General features: G+C 47.9%; 1 protein-coding gene across 1 annotated transcript in view; it reads right to left on the bottom strand.

Annotated features, from left to right (window-relative positions):
- Nucleotides 1-849: 849 nt before the first annotated feature.
- Nucleotides 850-25,320, bottom strand: part of B3GNT7 (UDP-GlcNAc:betaGal beta-1,3-N-acetylglucosaminyltransferase 7) — a 72,310-nt gene continuing 47,839 nt past the window's right edge. The window contains exon 2 of the mRNA XM_078667686.1: nucleotides 850-5,204. Within this exon, the coding sequence (XP_078523812.1) occupies nucleotides 4,031-5,204 (1,174 nt within the window). The 3' untranslated portion in view covers nucleotides 850-4,030. The remainder of the gene's footprint in view (nucleotides 5,205-25,320) is intronic.

The raw sequence follows: 25,320 nt of genomic DNA, 5'->3' as shown, positions 1-25,320 counted from the left end.
TCGGGGGGATATATCTTGCAAACACGCATTTTGAGAACGCGAACTAGCAAAAAATTCCGCAAAGCCGCGGAACGTAGAATTTTGGGCAATTTTGCGCTCTCAGCGGAACGCGAAATTACCCGAATTCCACAAATTCCGCGAGCGGAACGGAATTTACCGCCCAGACCTACCAGAGTTCCTAAGTCAACTTTTATTCAAGTGCAAAACTCACAATTCATGACCATCTAGTCGTTGTCTAGTTGTTAAATGGTCTTTGTGAAATGAGTTGGTGTTGCAGCCTACATTGATTGCTTGTGCACCTCCTACCGTGGAACCCTGTCATGATCTTGTTTGCAGTCTCAGCAGAGAGGCCAAGAAATGTATGTGAAGTTGCGTGCTGGATTTCTGCCTGAAATGCGAGCGACTATGCCTCAGCCCCAGCGGCTTCTCATTGGCCTTCACCTACCACCGATTATCTCAGACGCCCATAATTTCATCACACTGATAGTTTTACGAAAAGAGGGTGGATTGGCTGACGCCCTAACCTTCTTACCCAATCAGCATCAGACTTACTGACATTGTGAGACTGTGTGCTTCCCCAAAGACATCTGTAAGTAGACAAGGCCACCAGTGCCTTCCCCACTCTGCTTCTGCCCCTTTCTTCATGACCCCTGTGGGCTGGGGGTAGCAACTGATGTGCAAGGGATAGCAAAGGAGAAGCAGGTGTGGCTGTTCGCAAATTCCTATCCCCTCACATTTAAATGCCCATAATAAATTATACATTTCACAGTAACTCAGAACACAAAATCGTATCACACCCCAACAAATGCAAAAGTATTACAGAAAAAAAACTAACATACAAAATAACTAGTATAGGGCATTGTTGTTGCTATATAAGTCAAACAATAATTATTTTAATCACATTTAGCTGAACCCAACCACTTGTGGGCAGACCCAGAGTCATGACTTCATTTCCGGTTCCCATTTCTCCGGGCGAATGAACAAAAGAGGTGCATTCTCTGAGGAAGGGGGGGGGGGGTCGTGCTGGACCATAATTTTGGGAGGCTCCACCCACTTCCTACTCATCCTTTCGTACAGAAGAACATATAACTTCACTCTAAACTCCCTGTCAAAAAAGGCATGTACATAAAGGGGTTATAATGCATGTTTTAACCAACTTTCTTAGACTTTGAAGACAGGGAAAAGAGAGTAGAAACCACGCCCACACACGCATCTCGCCTACCACGTAAGTGCAGTAGTCCTGCACTGCACCCAACCTTCACAAATTCAACTTTACACTCAGCAGAGAGGTACGCAAATGGACCAATCAGGTGTCTCTCTCTACCCTTCTTCCTGTCTCCAGTAGAACGAAGGATTCTGGGAAGGCAGACACAAAAATGGAGGCAAATTCCCCCTTGGAATACTTGCTATGGTGGCCCCGCCAAGCCAACATTTTCTGGTGTTAAAGGCTTTTCTAGTTCAGAAAAGAAGCCAATTGTCTCGCTGGATAAATTAAAACCCCCAAATTAGATACAAACGCTAGTGAAATGTATAAAATAACATGTATGTAAAACATAAACAAGAAATGTAAAACATCACGTTATTTTTCAATCATAGCATTATACTAGTTGATTGTCATACTTAAACCTCAATTTTAAAATGGTTAAAAAAAAATATATATATTGAGATGTGGTGACTCTCCTGCAACATGGTACATGTTGATTTTTACAGTTTGAGCTATGAACCTAAACTTGGCTCCATTCATATTTGTTTATGGATTTAAACTGAAAACCAGGGCGCCTAAAATGTCTAAATACGGTTCTGTGGCTTTGCAGGAACGTGTTGGTGAGTTTGGTGGGCCTCTCTATGGGAGGTGTCACATCTATGCAAGCGTTATGCATATGAATACTTCCCTCATATCTGTGGTGCAAGAATGCTGAACCTAGACTCCCACTATTTTTCTGAAACTTAATTTTAATTTGCCTTTGAGTGTTCTCTATCTGGCGTCCAATTCGGGCGGCCATCTTGAATGGAGTCAGGGGACATGCAAACAATATATCCCTGGATCAGCCAATCAGAGATCAGGGCTACTTATCTTTATCTTGGGATAAAAACTAAGCCTGGTCTGAGTTCACGGAATTCCCCGTTTGTCCCACGCTGTAAAATCAGTACGAACAGCACCACGCACAGCGCAAGAGGGCGCTGCTTCTTTCTGACGCTCGAGTAGAAGTTCTACTCAAGAGGCAGCTTCCTCAACGCGAACGGAAGGTTTCTCAACGCCAGGGTTAGTGACCATCCGCGACCTCCCGCATTGAGAAATCTCACTGGGAGGTTGTCTAGTGTTAAGTTGGCGAGCGCGAGCGACGAAAAAACTCTGCCCTTTTTTCAGATCTTCACGTGCTCCGCATAGTGCGGAAACCCAGGCCCCTACGGTCGACACATTAGTCCCCTAAGCCACCAGACCCAACCCGGAAGAGCATTCCAGATTTAACCCTGGAGTCTGGAGTTGCAGTCAGAATCTCAACATCTCTCTGGAGGTCATGTGGGGACGAAGACATTTCGAATCTTGCTGACTGGGCACTTTCGTGCTGTTAGAGACGGTGCACACACGTGCCGGCACACAAGGTTCTGGAGCACGCACACAACACACTCTTTCACATCTGGTTCCCCAATACAGCCATGCCAAAGGAAAAAAAAAGCGAAAGGAAAAGAGAAGACAGGAAGGAAAAGAGAGGTCAGGGGGCATTTCCTCCAACGCGCGTGCACCATCATTCTTGGCGCACTGCTATCAGCATTTGCCAACTGCCCTTCTTTCCCAGATCCTGTTGTTCGATTTAATATGTGCTCTGTACAGGGAGCAGAGGAACAGAAAGAAGGGCAGAGACCATAGCTCTCTGGGATTTAGATTTGCAACAATTTGGGCCTCACAAAAATCCCACAGAGTATGGGATTCCCGCTAGCGGGGTTTGTGGCGGGTTTGAAGATGCAGGGTACCAAGTGCTCCAGGCCTTCACTCTGGTCTCTATTCACATTTATCCAAAATCCAAGTGACCATCTTTCTCTCTAAGGAAAATTGAATAGAATATTGGCAATAAATCAACTTCATAAGGTTCTGAATAGTAATAGTAGTTGCGGTGGGGGTGGTGGTGGGGGAGGGGTGGCATTGCAACCACCACTAGGAAAACCCCTATGACACCCACCTTCTTCATACCTGCCCAGTGCAAGGCAGCAGAGTCATTTCACATACAGGATAGGTCAATAAACGTCTACAGCGCTTCAGTACCCAGCTTTCAAGAAAAAACAAACAAGCGCTATCGTACCCGCACCAGGCGGCAATCACCCGTGTGTTTACAATTTAACAGAGTTCTGTGGCAATCCGTGAGCACACCAGTCCATGTAAACATGACGAGTCATAAAAAAATAGTCCTTCAAAACCGGCTTGTGTGTTTTCCACCCTTACCTTTTTTTTTGTTTTTTTCTTAAATAAAGTTAAATATATGTAAAATTAAGGATCTCCTTTTACAAAAATAAATCTTTTTTCTTTAAAAATCAAAAATTAGATTATGTTTTGCTCAAAAGTGACAGGTGTGCTGATATCCACAGTCAAATCAGTAACTAATTTTAAGTTATGGCTATTTTTCTACTTCGGTAGCCATCCCTTATTTTAAAATAAAAAGAAAAACTTTTTGGGGGCCCCCCAAACCAGTCCGGGGACCGTGCTGCAGTAAAAAAACTTTTTTTTTTTTTTAAATCTCCAGTTCTTCAGACATCTCTTGCTAACTTGAAAAGTGAGTTACTTAAGTTAATTCTACAGTTCACTGTGGTGAATTGGTTCAATTTCTCCCAATGTGCTGTACGCTGATACGACTTCCTGTTGCAAATCGCTGTACCCAAGCCTGGAATTAACAAAAACTGAAGGAAAAAAAGGGATTTACGTGAAGGATCCAGGAATGTAATCCTTTGTTGATATCAGCAAAATCTCCAACAAGTATGAATTCCCCAAACCCCTGTCTGAAAGCACATTAACAATACTGTCCTCCTCCATCAGTAGCTACTGAATTGAGAGCTTCCTAGAACAGGTTAAGTTACTCTGTACCAAATCCCACATTTCCAGAAGCTCATCTGGGAGAAGTTTATGGACCACCATCATGGCCCGGAAGAAACATGGTTCCTTGTTCATCTTGCTGTTCTTGTTCCGCGCGATGCCAAATGTCTTAAAGCCGTCGTGGAAAATGGGATTCACCTTTAGCACCTCGAGACACATCCCTAAAAACACATCATCGATTGGGTAAAGCTCCAGGCCCTCGGAAGCCTTATATAACCGTTTTGCCAAGGGCCCGTCCATCAAAAACCCACCGCCGCCAGCATAGGGTGGATATAGGTTATTTTCGTAGAGAGCATTAGGGATGTAGTACTTGTTGCCTTTATTCCGAATGGGCCGGGCTTTATAGAGGACGTCACCAACAAAGAGGTCCTTGACCAGATTGCCATCTAAGTATTCTAGGACGTTGGTGGGGTTGACATAAACATCATCGTCCCCTTTGAAGATGTAGCGTACATCTTGACAATAAATGGAGAGCCATTTCAGAAAGTGCACTTCCTTCAAAGTCAAGTTGAAGAAGGTGTCAAGGAAATCCCACTGAAGGATATCCCCATAGATTAAATTTTCATAATATAGGAGCTTTTGGTAATTGGCTTGCTCCTCTTCTTTTGAGGCCTTCCCCAGGAGGAAGAGTGTCTTCACAGTTTTCCCATCGATAACCTCATTCTTACCCCAGGTCTTCCGGATGGCTTCCCTTCGGTCGTGCTGCGTGATAATGGACTTCACCACAATCAGCAGATCGATTTTCCCGCTGCATTTCTCTGGATGGTTGATAAGTATCGGAAAATACCTGCAGTGCCGGTAAAGGATGAACTGCTGGAAATTTGGTTCCAGCGTCTTGAACCAGTCCAACTTTGTGAGGTTGGAGTTGGCGGTGCAGTTGATTGTTGACACATCCCAAGCCTGGACTTGCCGCTCTGTCACTGGAGGCATTTCCGTGCCTGTTGTATCCGTGTTTGGGTTCCAGAAGCTGTCTGAAAGTGCATTCCTCTTCTGGGCTTGCACCGTATCGTCAACGAAGACGGTCTTCTCATGTTCATTGGGAGACGAACCCATCTGCAGGACAGTGATGGTGACCGCCAGTACGAAGGACACGGCAACCGTCCGGTAGATGTTCTTCTTGCTGTGAGTAAAGAAAGAAAATTTGGTGAGATTTCACATATCCTAATGTTTGAGTGCCTTAAAGGAATCTGTGGCAGAGACCAGTGACAGGAAAGAGCATAGACTTATCCATTGCAAGATGGTGGTAAAAAGGATACACCCCAAAGTAACATACTCAAGTATATCATCATCTTATCATCTTATTTTCCATTTTTTTTCTGCAGCTATCAGAAGCGTGTACCTTCCAATGATTTGATCATGACCACTGACCTCCCATCAAAAGGATCCTTGCCACAGAGTCCTTCCTCCTTCCCCAGTGATTCAAATTACCAAATATAATTTCCACAAAGGATAGGATAGGATGAGGATTTACAAAACTCACTAATACCCGTAGGTGCCAAGGCGCTACGCTAAGAGCAATAATTCTGAGATTTTAGCATACCTTTCAGCGGCTTAATTTTATATATTCACCTCCAGTTCATTTTATTTTTAAAAATGTGATGCAACAATTGTAACTTTATGGCAAAGCATAAATAGGCAAATATCTACACCAGCCCGCAGTGGGTAGGTGTTTACTCATTTTAACTCATTTTATTCCTGCAGTTCTTTGACCCACTGAGTTTTACTATCCTGTTAGTGTATGAACACCTGTACATCACACAGACAGGCCCCAAACAGGGCACATAATGAACATGTTTGGGAGTTGTTTGTGTCTGGCTTTTAAAGTAGTGTTTAAAAGGGCACTGCTTCTGTGTTATGACAATAGTCAACGCTTTAGCTTGAAATGGCTAAAAGTGGGCATTTCTCCCTCTTTTTCCAGTCTGCTATGTCATATTGTTTTCTCTCCCCTAATTGAGGATTTTTATATGGTTTCCTTTTTCCCACCGCTAGGGGATCCTTGGGGGATGTCTTATAACAGTTTCATGCTTTTCCAAACTGAACCCTGTTTCTTTCCAGCTTTCCTTTTAACTTGGCCCCAGGTGACATTTAAATTACACCTGTGTAATTTGCAAAATTTCAAGAATTTTGTGATATGTAAAACTCCTAAAATTACAAGTTTGAATAATTACATGCCATTCATAGCAAAATGTTATCATGTGCACGCAGGAATAACAGGAATGCGAGGGGCCGTTGTACGTTTCACTTGTGTTTGTTGCACTATTTATTTCCTCGAAATGTGTCCACACATCAAAAATTTACCAAAATACAGTGCTTATTGAAGAATTTTATTTTCTTGCAATTATACATAATTTTCCATAGTTTCCCCAAAGTTTCACGTAATTACGTGAAAGCAAAGTGTGTGAATTTTGCACACCCCTACTCTAAACTACATTTCAAGTTTCTAAAAGCTTTTCATACTCCTCCGTATTATACATTTATCTTTCTGGTTAGGTACTCTATTTGTTAAAACGTTCACTATTTTTTAAAATTCTTATCATACATTTCAATCGTTTTCTCCCACTCTCAAGTGTCTTCCTTCTCTGGCTGCCTCTGAAGAGTCTTGCCAAGATCTGTGCTTCCCCGTGGGCTCTATTTAATAGTATACACTCCTGCGCCAAGTTTAATACTTGCTAGACATAAAACCTGTTGTTTCTCATTTGTACAGAATGAGGGCATTTGGGGTAAATGTTATCTAGAATGAGGTGTAAATTATTGCTGGCTGTGACATACCAATAGATATGACACTACTGCTAAATTGTGCTTTTTTTTGTGAATAATTTGGCATGTCTCTGCCCTAGGCAGTGTGCCTAGTCATTACTTGGCAACCATTTGAATTCACATATTGTGCACATCTTTCGGCGTTAAAACAAAGGATGTACTGTGGGTGGAAGTTGTTAATGGACACTTTTTGCCAGTTGCAGTCGCAGCCAGCTTTTGAACTGGCAGCTTAGTTTTAATGGTCACTCATAGCAGCATAAAATATTTACATAATGATATACGAAACTTGGTGTTGCTGGATGGAAATAATGTGCATATGCTGTTAAATAAAAATAGATTGGATGCGCTTCTCTGCAAATCCTACACTTTACCTAACCATGATGGTCCAATGTAATCATTGAAGGGTACAGTTGAAAAAGAGTAAGAAACAAAGAAAGAAAGAGAGAGAGAAACATATATATACAAGTAGAGAAAAGAGGTGAGAAATACATGGGCAGCACATCTCAAGATGAACATGAGACACAAACAGAGAGAAACAAAGTGGGGCGAGTCGGATGCCACGAGGGCAATGATCTCTTGCTCACACTGAGTCTTTCTCACTCTCAGGCCTGCGTTAAATTTCTCAAACAACTGCGATATGTTTAGGGACTAGGCTGAGAAATCTCTCACCGTGGTTGGAGGTTCAATAACACTACTCTTCGATATTTCACAAAGTAAAGACGCCTTTCATCCATGTTTCCTATTTCAGTATTTCACTTACTCTGTGAATGTTTCAAAAGCAAGAAACTGGGCCGCAAGAATAAGGAGAGGCCAATGTGCATCCAAACAAAGAGGAGGAACCTGGCAGAGAGTATAAATTGGGACATGGACCCCCCGGGCAGACAAGAAAGACACATCCCTGACCAGGGTGTGATCTAATACGGACTTAGACATTTCTGAAGAAACAGTAATGAAGGGTTTACAACAGTTGTTACTGCAACCTGCAACCTTAGTCTACAAGGCTCATATTATTGAAAAGGCTGAGTCATCCCAACTCGAATACAATTTGAACACCACTACCTTTTTTTTAATGTGACTTTCAGGTTAAAATATTTCTCCTAACATGCCCTAGTATCTTGATGTCTGAAAAATGGGGCTATGAGTACCCGCAGAGTGGGAATGTATCTTCTTAATCTTTAGATTTCCACCAGTACTCAGATAGCCCTGTGTGACCCTCCGCACCCACCTCCCTGACGGGCAAACCACTGCTTAATTTGTAAAAAAAGAAGTGGCGGGCTCTCGCCAGGAGGCCACTGCAGTTTGCACCACACGTTGCCACTGTAATTACTTAACCACAAACCATCCCAGTGCTGAAAGTGTGACAATTCAGATGGATCAAGTCTGCCAAAGCTTTAAGAATGGCTTTGGCGGCGGGTATTAGTTGTCATTTATGCATATTGAATTAACAAACAACTGATTTTCTACTCATCTTTAAATTATACAAACAGTGCCACCATGTGGCAGCTGTCATAGGTGCAGGTTCCGGCAACTAAGTGCTGGTGCTGGCAATAAAGTATTTGTTCCGAGCACTGGAAACCACTGGCTCAAATTAAGCACCGGGGCAGACACACCTTCAATTAACACACAGACTCAATATCTAACCTTGTTTCACACAAAAGCCAATAATACAGGCACATTCATTCATCCACACTGCAAAAGACACATACCTGCTTTGAACATACACATCAACACTTTACTGTCTCCAAACCACACACACACACACACACACACACACACACATACATCTCAAAGTACTACCTCCAAACATGCACAGCTCTGATGCAAGCAGACCTCATCACGCAGAATCCTGCCATGAGCACACCTCGTTCCAATGTATCTGTCCTTCTCACTCTCGCTCACAGACACCCACCACTACACATATAAACATACACACATTCTCTCAGACACACATACTTCTACACAAAAACATCAACACCTCCTTACCAATACACAACACTCAGACAAACACACTTCTACACAAAAACACCAACACCTCCTTACCACCATACACACACCCACAGACACATACATCTCCTGCACAAAAACACCTGCACCTCCTTACCCCCGACACAAACACACACCGACACTGCATCCTCACACAATGCCCAAATTGACCATGAACCCAGGCGCAACACTCAATTCCCACCACACCTCGCAGATACTGTGCATGAAGACACACCACCACATACACAACCTTCATGGACACACAAATATCCCACTCACCACTAGACCACTCATGGAGCTCCTCTACTTGTATAGAAGGCGGCTCATGCCGTCTTGTGGCATGCCGTGGCCAACTTTTGTCCCTGGGTGTCTATGCTTTCCATGCCAGCGTGGTCTAATAAACCCTGCCCTTCACACCTTTACTGTGAGAAAGATTTCAATGCAGCTTCCCATTAGCACAGTGGCCCAGTTGGTGCACATTGGGTGCACAATGCCAGCGAGGATATAACAAACCCAGCTACCGGCATGCAACCCACTTCCCCGCCGAAGGTGGTAGTTTTGGGACATGTGGAGCAAACCGACGATAGATAGATAGATAGATAGATAGATAGATAGATAGATAGATAGATAGATAGATAGATAGATAGATAGATAGATAGATAGATAGATAGATAGATAGATAGATAGATAGATAGATAGATAGATAGATTGATAGATAGAGTCGCCAACTTGTGTTAAAGCCAGAATCCGTACAATGCATTGCTTGAACACCGTAGAGCCCTGGGTTGTGGGGGGTCCTGGGGAGTGGAGAGGCAGGTTATTCAGAACATGTTGAGACAGACAGCCAGGAGCCGTCCCTTTGGAATACAGACAGCCAGTGGAGGGGCCTTTAGGGATGCAGGCTCCCACCAGAAGGGTCCTTGCAGGTACAGGCGGCCAGTGGAGGGGTCCACTGGTAGAGCTTGGGGTGGAGTCAGTTGTTGGACTAATGGCCGGGAGACTAAGTGCCATATTCTGGGACAATGAGGTATCACTTCGAGAATTTCAGCAGTAGGGATGTTGGTGCTTATTTACGTAACCAATTTGTGAAGGACTTGTGGTTTCTACCATCACTGCTCTGTGGTCATCGATGTATAAAATAATGCTATTTGGAAATTGTCCTATTATGTTATGTTATGTTGTGTTATGTTATGTTATGCTATGCATTGCTATGTTTTGCTATGTTATGTTATACTATGTTAAGATATGCTATGTTATGCTTTGTTAAGTTATGTTATGTAATGCTATGGTATGTCATGCTATGCTATGTTATGCTATTCTATGCTATGTTATGTTATGCTATGCTATACTATGTTATGCTGTGCTATGCTATGTTATGCTATGCTATGTTATCCTATGTTATGCTATGCTATGCTGTGTTATGTTATGCTATGTTATGCTATGCTATGTTTTGCTATGCTATGTTATGCTATGCTATGCAATGTTACGCTATGTTATGTTATGCTATGCTGTGTTATGTTATGCTATGCTATACTATGTTATGCTATGTTAACAGAGACATGTAAAGTGCTGTATTGTTAATCAAATGGTCTTGGTGCACTGATACAACTCAATCAATAATTGCTTTTCACTTCAAACAATGTAAAAATTCGTTGATAACGTAGAATGAATGAAAAAAAGTAGCACATGACATAGAGTAAAAACAATTTAATAGACCCAAAGATGTATTCATTTCTTTAAATATTGTAAATAATGTAAGCATTTAATTGAATTTGTTTTGGTTACAACAGAAACCACTTTTGTTCCATGCGATATTATATACCCTCATTTGATCCTGGAATAGACTGCCCGTCATTAGGTATTCAACCAGAATGTAGTTTTAGATATCTTCTCCCGACTAACAATTACCACAATATCGGGGTTCGGGTCTATAACAAGGGAGAGGGCCTTTAACAACCGGTATCGCCCAAGGCAGAAGGGCTATAAGGCTATTAGAGTTCTACACCCACCAAGGGTCGAATGTTCTAAATTAAAAACAGAGAAACAGAAAGACAAACATTGGAATGTCGGAGCTTCGGGCTTATATCAGCCATTATTAGCCTGGAGCTACTCCATTGTCTTCAATGGAGCTGTCAGCATTCCAATGTTCAAATGTAGCATTGGAGCCCGCCTAGTGGGCTCTACTGACCATTAAAGGCTTGCTCCAGTAGAGCCGGCTATGGGGGTCTCTGATGGCTATTAGAACCTTCCACCCACTAAGGGTAGAATGTCCTAAATTAAAAATGGAGAAACAGAAAGACAAACATTGGAATGCTAGAGCTCCGGGCTCATAGCAGCCATTATAAGCCCGAAGCCAATTCATTGTCTTCAATGGAGCGCTCAATATTCCAATATCCTAGTATAGCCTGCTTGAAATTGAGGTGCTAGAAAGCCTTTTCTGCATCATCTTTAAAAAAAATGCAAAAATTCACCTCTTCTTAGCTGTCCTTCGCTGCTCGCCTCAAAGCAGACGAAAATAGTCTTAATGGGCGAGCGACACTGCATATTCATTCTTCATTCATTCACAGTAGCCCTTCCAATCCCTCTATATATTTTATTTATATTTAAAAAGGCTTCACTGGCCACTTCTTTTCTGTAGTTTCCTCATTCCAGGGCGCTTATCTCTCGCGCATATTTTAATGGGATGTCTGCATTCCCTGCTGTGCTTCTGCTGGCCTCTAAAAATGCACCTTCCTGGTTAATAATTGGACAGGTAAGTTCCCTGTTTGTGCCCCACCGGAACCTCGGCTGGTCAATAATGTGAATATTAAACCAATAACAAACTTACTTGGTTCCACTTTACTCTAAACTTGTAAATTGTATGTTTTTAACAGCTATGTGTGTTCTTAGTCAATAAAGGCATTTGAAGTGCTGAAAGTACAGATTTACCTTGTACCCTATGTGTCTTTAAAAGCATTGGCTTGGTTTGCAGAGTAAATAAATGTAAATGTAGTGTACTTGTATAGCGCACGAATCGACCCCAGCTGGGGTATCTCGGCGCTTGTAAGAATACCGCTGTGGAACCCTTCCTGGCTTTTCCCTGTGAAGAGCCCACTCCTGGGCACCCCCAAGGTGAATCCAGGCATCCTAGCGTTGCGGGGGCCGTTGTGGAGATTAAGCAAGCTATTGCCCAGAGTTGCAGAGTGGGACCCATGATTAGACTAGGCACCGAGGCGAGAATATCAGGTCCGAGGAAATTGAGCCCAAGACCCGCTGAGGCGGGAATTGAACCCTGGTCCCGGGCTAGACCTCTGCATCAGGGTCTGCCACTCTAACCATTGAGCCACACCTCTCCACAGAGTGCGCGCGATATATTGCTCGAGGCGTTAAATACCACCAAGTGGAAGTAGAAAGAAGCCTGGCTTCAAGCCAAGCCTTGTCAGTGGAGATTGAGGGCGATGACGGTGCATGACATGTGGCGTGCTGCTAGGGCACGTATGAAAAGCTGCTTGGAGGAGGCTTGAGGCATGAGAACAGGGCCGCGGTCTATTTGCGTGTAGGCGCCTGTGTCTTGCGTCATCACGGGCTGTAGGTGCCACACTACAATCGAGCCAGGCTTGTCCCCTCCCCTCCAGACCGGCTTCCTCCAATAAGGGTCTTGACAGGGCAGCGCCTTCGAATAATAGAACTGTGAATGCTCCAATGAGAGGTCGAGCATATCTGAGTCGTTCGATAATGAACGGACAGGCTTGTATCCTCCAATAAGGGAGGCAAAAGCTCTGTGCCATAAGGACCCCACTGATGGAGCCATCACAGGCACTCCCAGGAACACCCAAGACCACCCGCAGACCTCTCCTTAAAGAGAGTCACTCAGAGTGCTGACTACGAACACCCCCACAAGAGATTGCAAAAAATCGATCGCGGCCGGCATGACTCGCAGGTGGCGGTGCGGAACATCATGCGCGGAAACGTTTTAATTTAATAGGAAACAAAACACACAAAGAGGGTTGAGGCAAAGATGCTGCACCTGTCACTAAAAGTAATTCAGCAGTATGATGCTGGTGCAAGGAAACCAGGAAGTGCACCCCTCTCCACTTCCTATTAGGGTAATCCCCCAAAAATAGTATAAAAAACATGGAATCAGCACCCATTAATTGTAAGTCTATTTAAGAGTTCATTAAACATCAGGGGCCCGATGTAGGTAAACCCAGATTACTTATTCTTAAATACCGAATCATACCGATTCGGTATTTAAGAACAGGCAAATGGGATGTAGGTAATTTTACCGAAAAAAATTACCGTATCGGTAAGATTCGGTAATTACCGAATCGGTAAATACCGATTCGGTAATTGCCATTCATTCCTATGGGCCTGGAGGCCCATAGGAATGAATGGCAATTACCAAATCGGTATTTACCGATTCGGTAAAAGGGGGAAACATTAAAGGGTGGCAGGGTGTCACTTTGACACCCTGTTGCACCCCTAAATTGTGTATGGGTGCACATGTTGCAGACATACATGCCCTAAGGGCATGTATGTCTGCAACATGGCACTGTTGGAAAAGCAAACAAAATGCTTTTTCCAAGGTTTTCATTATTTACCACCAACTTGTAGTTGGTGGTAAATAACGAATCCTAAAAGGGGAAAAGCACTCATTTGAGTGCTCCCTACATAGCAAAATCGGTAATTTACCGATTCGGTATTTTAAGGAATCTGTAATTTACTGATTCCTTAAAATACCGATTCGGTAAATTACCGATTCAGTAAAATGCCCACCTACGTCTCATTTTCCAAATACCGGTCGGTAACGGCCGAAATTACCGAATTTCGGCCATTACCGACCGATATTTGCCTACCTACATCTGGCCCCAGGTGTCCATGATGATCTGAAGAAAATGCCAGGTCCAGATTTTTCTTATGAACTCAAAAATTCCTTTATTGATAAACATATAAAGTTGTTGAAATCCAATATTCAAAAATTCATTTAGCCAACGCGTTTTGTCTCAAAAGAGACTTCTTCAGGGCTTAAAATTATGAAAATGTTATATGTTCGTATTCTAGTAACAAAGAAAAGTTCTGAGACACAAATGGGTATAGTGTCTTGGCAATCATCTTAATACAACAATACATATGCAGACTTTAACATTGAAAGGCAGGGTGGCCAGAGGTAGTAGTCTCTGCGTCCGTATGCGAAGTGTAGACAAAGTTAAAGGGGTTAATTTAATATATATATATATATATATATTTTAAATGTATTTTCACCTCTGGTCCGTCTCCTGCTCTCCCTCTGTTCACGGGAAGCAGAACCAGGCAGTCTCCCTCTCCTCCCTAAGCCAATCCCAATGCTGCAATGGCAGCATTGTGATTGGCTAGGATGCCGTCTGTACAAGCGCCTATGGGGAGGCCGTTTTCTCCATGCAGGCTGCATGCAGCCTACATGGAGAAAACAGGAGAGTGCTCATGACTGGTTTGGTCGACCCTGGGGTCGACCAAACAGTCAGCGCCCATATCATTGGGCTAGCCACTCCTCCCCTACCCGTCAGCCCCTATCCAAACCCTTCTGCTTTCTCACAGTGCGAGAAGCAGAAACATGAAATGCTATTTATATCATTTTATGGTTATGTTTCTCGCACTGCGAGAAAGCAGTGGAGCAACGCTCCTTCGCCCATGTGTAGGAGCCGCCGCTGCAATAACTGCAAGAGCCCAACTTTCTTCTGCAAGAGGCACTGCCTGCCTGAAACAGCGATTACAGTCATAACTGGCGGCGGACGACATATTTTCATCACATTTTGTGAAATTCCATAAAATGTTTGTAAAATGACACTCTCAGAGTGAAATGTGGTGTGCCTGCAAGTGCACTCTACGTATAAAATTGTCTGGAGCAGAATTGTCTCTGTTCTTCTGCAAGAGGCAGTGCAAACCTGGAAAGCATTTCTGCAAGCAAGAAAACACCGCCTCACTGCACCTTGCTTCTTAACATTGCTAACCTGGCCGAAAACTCAATGGCCACCAATGCAATGTTTACAGCCCACCAAAATCATTTGGATCTACTTATGAGGTAGGAATACAAACCAGAGTGGGCTCTGTAAACATTTTGCCAGTGGTCCCAATTCGGCTTATGGCACGCCTGGACCCCAGCGCATGAGCGACCTTCAGTAAAATGCATGGCTATGGAAAATTCTGGCATCCTGGGAGGGGGTGGAATATATTTGTGCGTTCCACCCTACATTTGGAAAGCAATTGATGCTTTTATGTACATGACTTAAATGTTTGCCAGCGCCGGCTTTGGGGGCATATTATCAAGGGATTTCTCTCCGCTTTTTTGGCTTTAAAAGCCAAGAAAGCGGAGATAAAATTATCTCCCTATCAGCAACAGGGTGCTAACACGCAAATTCGCATGTTAGCACCCTTTTTCTCTAGGCTTCCCCTTGCATCTCTAATGAGATGCAAAGGGGGTGTTCCAGAGAACAATAATAGGAGAAATGTTGTTAAGCGACATTTCTCCTATTATCAAGGATTTCGCTAACCCTGTTAGTGATAAAAAAAGCAGCGCTAACCGCGGTTAGCGCTGCTTTTTTTACACCTGGTATTTTCCTGACTTAGCCATGATATCCTATAGAAGGTGGATATTATGGCTAAGTTTGTGAGCCCCTATTATCAAGCTAACGCCAAACTTCGAGAGATTATCGTTGGTTTTCCAGCGATAATCTCTCATTTGGCAGTTAGCGCGAGGATTTTTATCACTTCAGAGATAAACCTTGCTAATAGCAAGTTATCTCTGCGATAATTTCCGGCGATGCTTAGCGTTAAAAAATTCGTTGCTAAGCATCATTACCGATAAATATCGCTAATCGTTGGTAATATGCCCCTTGGTTCCCAGTCCGGCCGTGTTATTAGTGTTATAATAGTGAACACACCAGACAAGATTACATTAGTGCCAAGCTGTGCTACATTACCAGCAATGATTACCTGAGTGCATCTGTTAGGATTACCAGTAGCAATTTGGAAAACAGGTTTTGTCAAACTGGAATGCCTACGTTACAGCCGTAGCTTCTATTCTCGTGGGACCAAGGTAATAATATTCATATCAAGTCTCCCCATCGCTACATGGTTTAGCATTTAAATATTAACTTAAAAATAGTTGGGAAATTCAAGCATTTTCATTCAGATATCCTGCGAGTTCTGCTAACGTATACATTTTCGTTTTGAATGCACACTTTCCAATTTTGTTATAAAGATATGAAGCAAAATAAAAGCTTTTTTCCTCCGAAACACCAGCCTATGAGTTCGGAAAGATACATGCTTTTCAGCGTTGGTATGCATTTATTAATTTAGCACGCTACTCCGGTACCCAAAGAGGATTAGTAGTGAATTAGTATAGGGAGATATGACATTAATTTGAGCGGTGGACATCTGAGTTTGTTATTTTGATTGAAAAAGGACAGTGAAGGGATAGAAGGGGGAAGGTCTTGCATTTATATAGCGCTTCCTACCCATGATGAAGCGTCAAAGCGCTTTCCGGCAAGTAGCACGCCATTTCGAGACCCAAACAGGAGTAGTGGGGAATTTGTATAGGAAAATATGATATTAATTTGAGCAGTGGACGAGCAAGTCTGTTAGTGGGACTCAAAAGAATAATGGAGGGGTAGAAGAGGGAAAGTGTTTATTTGGAGATCATGGTATTAGGAGGAGGTTTTGGGATGAGTAAAGGGGAGGTGGAGGGGGAAGAGTCAGAGAGAAGGGTTTAGAAAGGCTTGTTTGGGAGATCTGAATAGTAGAAGAGGTTTGAGATGATGTAAGGAGGTGTAGAGGAGGGGTGAGTCTAGAAAGGGTTATTTTGGGGATCATAGTATCATAGAAAATCAGTATTTTCCTTCGTTTTCTCCCTCTTTATTCCTCACATTTCTGCCTTACTCTGGGTCACAGTCTGATGATGAAAAATAAATGTCGCTCCCCAAAAAATGCGTGCCGTGTGCACACCTACAAAGACAAACGATATGAAGAGAGGCCTGACACTCTTTCTTAGACATAGGAAAATTCCAGTTTATGCACAGCTCAAACCTGCTAGTTGCAACTGCTTCTAAGCACATAGATGTGTTGAAAATGAGAAACTGACAGCTGCCCAGACCTGGAACTACCCTGGCCCCTCCTCCCACCCCTTTATAAGGAAGTGGACCCCTCCAATCCCAAAAAACTGTGAGCGCCCCTCAATTTCCCACCTGATTGGCACCTGCCGAGCGTGTTAGCGGCCTGAAGTGCCACTTAAGCGCTTTACAGGACATAAACTGTCACACATTTCATCCGGCCCCCTGCCTGGGGGTGCAGATGTGCCAATATCACTTTCTTCGTCCTCGACCAGAACAGCATAACACGACAGCACAATTCCCCCCATGCCCTGCCCGGCAGTGACAGCCGTAGGCCAGTTCTCGCGCCCCCTGACGGTGGAGTTCGGGCGGTGGCGGTGTGGGTAACCACGGGGGCTGGCACACAGCCCGGCGGCGGAGCAGACGCCCAGGCACACACTGTCTGCCCTCTGTTTGTGCTTGGCACACACTGGCATTTTCCTATCAGTGATACAGATCATTGCCATGAGTAAACAAGGACAGCTTCCGCGTCCCCCACCCCTCCACAGGAGAAGTATTGACTCAGGCGTACCACGGGTCATATTATCAAGAACGCCGTTAAAAATTATCGCCAGTTAAGCGGCAGAAAATTGCAGCTAAAACTGAGATAATGGGCTTGATAATATGCCCCCACATTTGTGACTTCCGGCGGGGAGCCAGGCGCCCCGGGTCACACTGTGTGCAATGCGTTGTTTTCGTTGCGCAGTAGGGAAAAGCCTCTCAAATGACGGAGATTGCCTGTGGTTTGCGAGGTTTCCACTGAACGTTGATTTACCTCAAGGACGTGAGAGGTACAGACCTGTCAAGCATCCAGCCTGAGATCCCACAAGGCATTTCTGCTCCGAAGAGTGTCACGCAAGAAAATTGGCGTACGAAATAAATCGGTGACTACTACAGGAAGTCTATTAATGCGACTCTACATGAGAATGCACTTTGTAATTAAAATTGCAGCCACCCCATGTCACTTGAGATGTATCAGATGGACCGAGCTAGCAGTCCATCTGTCCCAGGCAGACCAGGCACAGACAGAAGGCTGGAGCTGGTGGTTGTGTTCAAAGCCACCTGAAGGGGGCCCTCTCTGAACAAAGGTAACTGGGTAAACGTGTTATGGAGTTTCCAGGGGCCTTTGGTGACCTAAACAAAGGGCTCCAGCGTATTCAAAAGTAGAAAACATCTGTTTAGGGTCTGTTAGGAGAAAGCAGAACTGGGGAGGGGTTTGTTTGGGCCATGCAGAACTGTGGGGGTGTCTGTGTGGGCCATGCAGAACTGTGGGGGTGTGTGTGTGGGCCATGCAGAACTGTGGGGGTGTCTGTGTGGGCCATGCAGAACTGTGGGGGTGTCTGTGTGGGCCATGCAGAACTGTGGGTGTGTGTGTGTGGGCCATGCAGAACTGTGGGGGTGTCTGTGTGGGCCATGCAGAACTGTGGGTGTGTGTGTGTGGGCCATGCAGAACTGTGGGGGTGTCTGTGTGGGCCATGCAGAACTGTGGGGGTGTCTGTGTGGGCCATGCAGAACTGTGTGGGTGTCTGTGTGGGCCATGCAGAACTGTGGGGGTGTCTGTGGGGGTGCCTGTGTGTGCCATGCAGAACTGTGGGGGTGTCTGTGTGGGCCATGCAGAACTGTGGGGGTGTCTGTGTGGGCCATGCAGAACTGTGGGGGTGTCTGTGTGGGCCATGCAGAACTGTGGGGGTGTCTGTGTGGGCCATGCAGAACTGTGGGGGTGTCTGTGTGGGCCATGCAGAACTGTGGGGGTGTCTGTGTGGGCCATGCAGAACTGTGGGGGTGTCTGTGAGGGCCATGCAGAACTGTGGGGGGTGTCTGTGTGGGCCATGCAGAACTGTGGGGGTGTCTGTGAGGGCCATGCGGAACCGTGGGGGTGCCTGTGTGGGCCATGCGGAACCGTGGGGGTGCCTGTGTGGGCCATGCGGAACCGTGGGGGTGTCTGTGTGGGCCATGCAGAACTGTGGGGGTGTCTGTGTGGGCCATGCAGAACTGTGGGGGTGTCTGTGTGGGCCATGCAGAACTGTGGGGGTGTCTGTGTGGGCCATGCAGAACTGTGGGGGTGTCTGTGTGGGCCATGCAGAACTGTGGGGGTGTCTGTGTGGGCCATGCAGAACTGTGGGGGTGTCTGTGAGGGCCATGCAGAACTGTGGGGGTGTCTGTGTGGGCCATGCAGAACTGTGGGGGTGTCTGTGAGGGCCATGCAGAACTGTGGGGGTGTCTGTGTGGGCCATGCAGAACTGTGGGTGTGTGTGTGTGGGCCATGCAGAACTGTGGGGGTGTCTGTGTGGGCCATGCAGAACTGTGGGGGTGTCTGTGTGGGCCATGTAGAACTGTGTGGGTGTCTGTGTGGGCCATGCAGAACTGTGGGGGTGTCTGTGGGGGTGCCTGTGTGTGCCATGCAGAACTGTGGGGGTGTCTGTGTGGGCCATGCAGAACTGTGGGGGTGTCTGTGTGGGCCATGCAGTACTGTGGGGGTGTCTGTGAGGGCCATGCGGAACCGTGGGGGTGCCTGTGTGGGCCATGCGGAACCGTGGGGGTGCCTGTGTGGGCCATGCGGAACCGTGGGGGTGTCTGTGTGGGCCATGCAGAACTGTGGGGGTGTCTGTGTGGGCCATGCAGAACTGTGGGGGTGTCTGTGTGGGCCATGCAGAACTGTGGGGGTGTCTGTGTGGGCCATGCAGAACTGTGGGGGTGTCTGTGTGGGCCATGCAGAACTGTGGGGGTGTCTGTGTGGGCCATGCAGAACTGTGGGGGTGTCTGTGAGGGCCGTGCAGAACTGTGGGGGTGTCTGTGTGGGCCATGCAGAACTGTGGGGGTGTCTGTGTGGGCCATGCAGAACTGTGGGGGTGTCTGTGTGGGCCATGCAGAACTGTGGGGGGTGTCTGTGTGGGCCGTGCAGAACTGTGGGTGTGTCTGTGTGGGCCATGCAGAACTGTGGGGGTGTGTGTGGGGGTGCCTGTGTGTGCCATGCAGAACTGTGGGGGTGTCTGTGGGGGTGCCTGTGTGTGCCATGCAGAACTGTGGGGGTGTCTGTGTGGGCCATGCAGAACTGTGGGGGTGTCTGTGTGGGCCATGCAGAACTGTGGGGGTGTCTGTGTGTGCCATGCAGAACTGTGGGGGTGTCTGTGTGCACCATGCAGAACTGTGGGGGTGTCTGTGGGGGTGCCTGTGTGTGCCATGCAGAACTGTGGGGGTGTCTGTGTGGGCCATGCAGAACTGTGGGGGTGTCTGTGTGGGCCATGCAGAACTGTGGGGGTGTCTGTGTGTGCCATGCAGAACTGTGGGGGTGTCTGTGTGCACCATGCAGAACTGCGGGGGTGTCTGTGTGGGCCATGCAGAACTGCGGGGGTGTCTGTGTGGGCCATGCAGAACTGTGGGGGTGTCTGTGGGGGTGCCTGTGTGTGCCATGCAGAACTGTGGGGGTGTCTGTGTGGGCCATGCAGAACTGTGGGGGTGTCTGTGGGGGTGCCTGTGTGTGCCATGCAGAACTGTGGGGGTGTCTGTGTGGGCCATGCAGAACTGTGGGGGTGTCTGTGTGTGCCATGCAGAACTGTGGGGGTGCCTGTGTGCACCATGCAGAACTGCGGGGGTGTCTGTGTGGGCCATGCAGAACTGTGGGGGTGTCTGTGTGCACCATGCAGAACTGTGGGGGTGTCTGTGTGTGCCATGCAGAACTGTGGGGGTGTCTGTGTGCACCATGCAGAACTGCGGGGGTGTCTGTGTGGGCCATGCAGAACTGTGGGGGTGTCTGTGTGCACCATGCAGAACTGTGGGGGGTGTCTGTGTGTGCCATGCAGAACTGTGGGGGTGTCTGTGTGCACCATGCAGAACTGTGGGGGTGTCTGTGTGGGCCATGCAGAACTGTGGGGGTGTCTGTGTGGGCCATGCAGAACTGCGGGGGTGTCTGTGTGGGCCATGCAGAACTGTGGGGGTGTCTGTGGGGGTGTCTGTGTGGGCCATGTAGAACTGTGGGGGTGTCTGTGTGCACCATGCAGAACTGTGGGGGTGTCTGTGGGTGCCATGCAGAACTGTGGGGGTGTCTGTGTGCACCATGCAGAACTGCGGGGGTGTCTGTGTGTGCCATGCAGAACTGTGGGGGTGTCTGTGTGCACCATGCAGAACTGTGGGGGTGTCTGTGTGGGCCATGCAGAACTGTGGGGGTGTCTGTGTGGGCCATGCAGAACTGCGGGGGTGTCTGTGTGGGCCATGCAGAACTGTGGGGGTGTCTGTGGGGGTGTCTGTGTGGGCCATGTAGAACTGTGGGGGTGTCTGTGTGCACCATGCAGAACTGTGGGGGTGTCTGTGGGTGCCATGCAGAACTGTGGGGGTGTCTGTGTGCACCATGCAGAACTGCGGGGGTGTCTGTGTGGGCCATGCAGAACTGTGGGGGTGTCTGTGTGCACCATGCAGAACTGTGGGGGTGTCTGTGTGCACCATGCAGAACTGTGGGGGTGTCTGTGTGCACCATGCAGAACTGTGGGTGTGTGTGTGTGGGCCATGCAGAACTGTGGGGGTGTCTGTGTGGGCCATGCAGAACTGTGGGGGTGTCTGTGTGCACCATGCAGAACTGTGGGGGTGTCTGTGTGGGCCATGCAGAACTGTGGGGGTGTCTGTGTGCACCATGCAGAACTGCGGGGGTGTCTGTGTGGGCCATGCAGAACTGTGGGGGTGTCTGTGTGGGCCATGCAGAACTGTGGGGGTGTCTGTGTGCACCATGCAGAACTGTGGGGGTGTCTGTGTGGGCCATGCAGAACTGTGGGGGTGTCTGTGTGGGCCATGCAGAACTGTGAGGGTGTCTGTGTGGGCCATGCAGAACTGTGGGGGTGTCTGTGTGGGCCATGCAGAACTGTGGGGGTGTCTGTGTGGGCCATGCAGAACTGTGGGGGTGCCTGTGTGGGCCCTGTGAGGGTGTCTGTGTGGGCCATGCAGAACTGTGGGGGTGTCTGTGTGCACCATGCAGAACTGTGGGGGTGTCTGTGTGGGCCATGTAGAACTGTGGGGGTGTCTGTGTGGGCCATGCAGAACTGTGGGGGGTGTCTGTGTGGGCCATGTAGAACTGTGGGGGTGTCTGTGCGGGCCATGCAGAACTGTGGGGGTTCCCGTGTGGGCTATGCAGAACTGTGGGGGTGCCTGTGTGGGCCATGTAGAACTGTGTGGGTGTCTGTCTGGGCCATACAGAACTGTGAGGGTGTCTGTGTGGGCCATGCAGAACTGTGAGGGTGTCTGTGTGGGCCATGCAGAACTGTGGGGGTGTCTGTGTGGGCCATGCAGAACTGCGGGGGTGTCTGTGTGGGCCATGCAGAACTGTGGGGGGTGTCTGTGTGGGCCATGCAGAACTGTGGGGGTGTCTGTGGGGGCCATGCAGAACTGTGAGGGTGTCTGTGTGGGCCATGCAGAACTGTGAGGGTGTCTGTGTGGGCCATGCAGAACTGTGGGGGTGTCTGTGTGGGCCATGCAGAACTGCGGGGGTGTCTGTGTGGGCCATGCAGAACTGTGGGGGGTGTCTGTGTGGGCCATGCAGAACTGTGGGGGTGTCTGTGGCCATGCACAACTGTGGGAGTGCCCGTGTGGGCCATGCAGAACTGTGGGGGTGCCTGTGTGGGCCCTGTGAGGGTGTCTGTGTGGGCCATGCAGTACTGTGGGGGTGTCTGTGGGGGCCATGCAGAACTGTGGGGGTGTCTGTGGGGGCCATGCAGAACTGTGGGGGTGTCTGTGCGGGCCATGCAGAACTGTGGGGGTTCCCGTGTGGGCTATGCAGAACTGTGGGGGTGCCTGTGTGGGCCATGTAGAACTGTGTGGGTGTCTGTCTGGGCCATACAGAACTGTGAGGGTGTCTGTGTGGGCCATGCAGAACTGTGAGGGTGTCTGTGTGGGCCATGCAGAACTGTGGGGGTGTCTGTGTGGGCCATGCAGAACTGCGGGGGTGTCTGTGTGGGCCATGCAGAACTGTGGGGGGTGTCTGTGTGGGCCATGCAGAACTGTGGGGGTGTCTGTGGGGGCCATGCAGAACTGTGAGGGTGTCTGTGTGGGCCATGCAGAACTGTGAGGGTGTCTGTGTGGGCCATGCAGAACTGTGGGGGTGTCTGTGTGGGCCATGCAGAACTGCGGGGGTGTCTGTGTGGGCCATGCAGAACTGTGGGGGGTGTCTGTGTGGGCCATGCAGAACTGTGGGGGTGTCTGTGGCCATGCACAACTGTGGGAGTGCCTGTGTGGGCCATGCAGAACTGTGGGGGTGCCTGTGTGGGCCCTGTGAGGGTGTCTGTGTGGGCCATGCAGTACTGTGGGGGTGTCTGTGGGGGCCATGCAGTACTGTGGGGGTGTCTGTGGGGGCCATGCAGAACTGTGGGGGTGTCTGTGTGGGCCCTGTGGGGGTGTCTGTGTGGGCCATGCAGAACTGTGGCGGTGTCTGTGTGGGCCATGCAGTACTGTGGGGGTGTCTGTGGGGGCCATGCAGTACTGTGGGGGTGTCTGTGGGGGCCATGCAGAACTGTGGGGGTGTCTGTGTGGGCCGTGCGGAATTGTGGAGGGGTTTGTGTGGGAAATGCTAAACTGAAGGGGTCTGGGTCATGCAAAACTGTGGAGGGGTCTGTTTGAGTCATGCAAAACCTAATTTTTGAAATTCAAAGGGAATGAAAGGAAGAATGTTCCCTTCTAGTGCAGAAGAAAGAAATAGGAAGAAGTGTTTTTTAATCTGAACCTTAAAGGACAGATCAGAGTAAAAAATTATGGCAAGTTTTTTGAGAGTGGAAACTGGGATGAGGGCAGGACTGAGGGTCTGAACCACCAGGATTTGCCCCCTTCCAAGCATAGAGCCCCAAGCCTTTCCCTGCCCCCCCTTCCTATCACAGAGCCCCCAGGCCTTCCCTGCCCCCTTCCTATCACAGAGCCCCCAGGCCTTTCCCTGCCCCCTTCCTATCACAGAGACACAATCCTTTCCCTTCCCCCCCCCTTCCTATCACAGAGCCCCCACGCCTTTCCCTGCACACCCCCTTCCTATCACAAAGGGACAAAGGGCTCAGTTCATCTGTTAAATGTAGCTTGTAATAACTCTTATGATAATATTTGTGACGTCAGAGGTATTATATAGGATAACCTGAGGCTCTTTCTGTGGTCAAGCCTGGGTTGCTCGTACCTATTTAAGGCTAGTTTAGACATGACAAGTGGCCTCTAAGGCTCAGTGGGCCAGCTCTGACGTCACACGGCCGTCACAGCTTAATTCATCCTGGCCTGTGAGTGTGTTTCACAGGCTCCTGTGATGCACCTCCCCCCCACGCCCCCTTGCACAGGCAGCGTGTGACGTGAAGAGATACTGCCCCCGCCATAGGCCGGAGCCTGTAGGGCCTATAGACGGGCCTCCCCTGCCTGCTGATGGCTGCATTCAGAATCTATCTATATACTCACATGAATACTGGCACCTCTGAGCATCCGTACATTTTTTTGGGTATAAACTCCACGCATCAGCGCGGTTGGTTTTCTGCTTCCAAGAATACACTGCTCGCCCTGTTTTCGTCCCAGCGCTGGGATCTGCTCAGGGCCCTTCACAAGGCCGGCTGTGGGGACGGGGGCTCGAGAACACAGCCCGGCTTGTGCACCGAGCACCCTCCGCCCCCACCCCCTCCACCCCCCAGCTCTTAAATTAGGAACCCTGAATCCACTGCAGATCCAGGAAAAGCAAATTCTCCTCTGTCGGCTTACAGGCCTGACGAAAAATGTCTTGCAGCTCAACCCTTCAGCCTCCTGCGAGAGATTCAGCGCATGGACACCAGGATAGCTCAGTGGGTTGGGGCGCTTTGTAGAGATCTTTCTCCGTACTCTGTTTACCATAGAATCGACCACAGCAGGGTTAGCTCAGCCTTTCATCCATTAAAGATGGATAAAAGGTGTACCACTAATGTGTCCGTGGGCCTGATTCACAGAACTAACTTAAGACAAATTTCTAAACTTACTGCCATTTTGGTATTCACAGAAGTCACTTACTCATTTCGGTATTCACAGAAGTTAGGAGTCCTAACTTTAGGACTCCTAAATGCCTTCTGTGAATACCAAAAGTCTTAAAGTTAGGAATTTTCTCAGTTTAGGAGTCCTAAAGTTAGGAGTAAGTGCCTTCTGTGAATACCGATATGGTAGTAACTTTAGGATTTTGTCTTAAGTTGTTCTGTGAATCGGGCCCCAAGTGTCGTGGTAACAATGGTGCCTCCTCCTCTTAGGCCGAGGAGCGTCGCCCCATTGCCCTGAAGCAGTAAAAGGAAGGAAAAAATAAAACGATAATAACGTAATGTTATTATTATTTTATTTTGTCCTTCTGCTGCGGCAGCTTTGCGTGAGGGGGCGGGGCTGCAGAGCAGAGGAAGAGTGGTAGCACCCTCCTACGTGCGCAATGTCTGTTTGACC

Source organism: Lissotriton helveticus, chromosome 11 (genome assembly GCF_964261635.1).
Source record: "Lissotriton helveticus chromosome 11, aLisHel1.1, whole genome shotgun sequence".
Lineage (NCBI taxonomy): Eukaryota > Metazoa > Chordata > Amphibia > Caudata > Salamandridae > Lissotriton > Lissotriton helveticus.
Note: the sequence above shows the minus strand (reverse complement) of the source record. Positions and strands in the feature narration are given on the sequence as shown.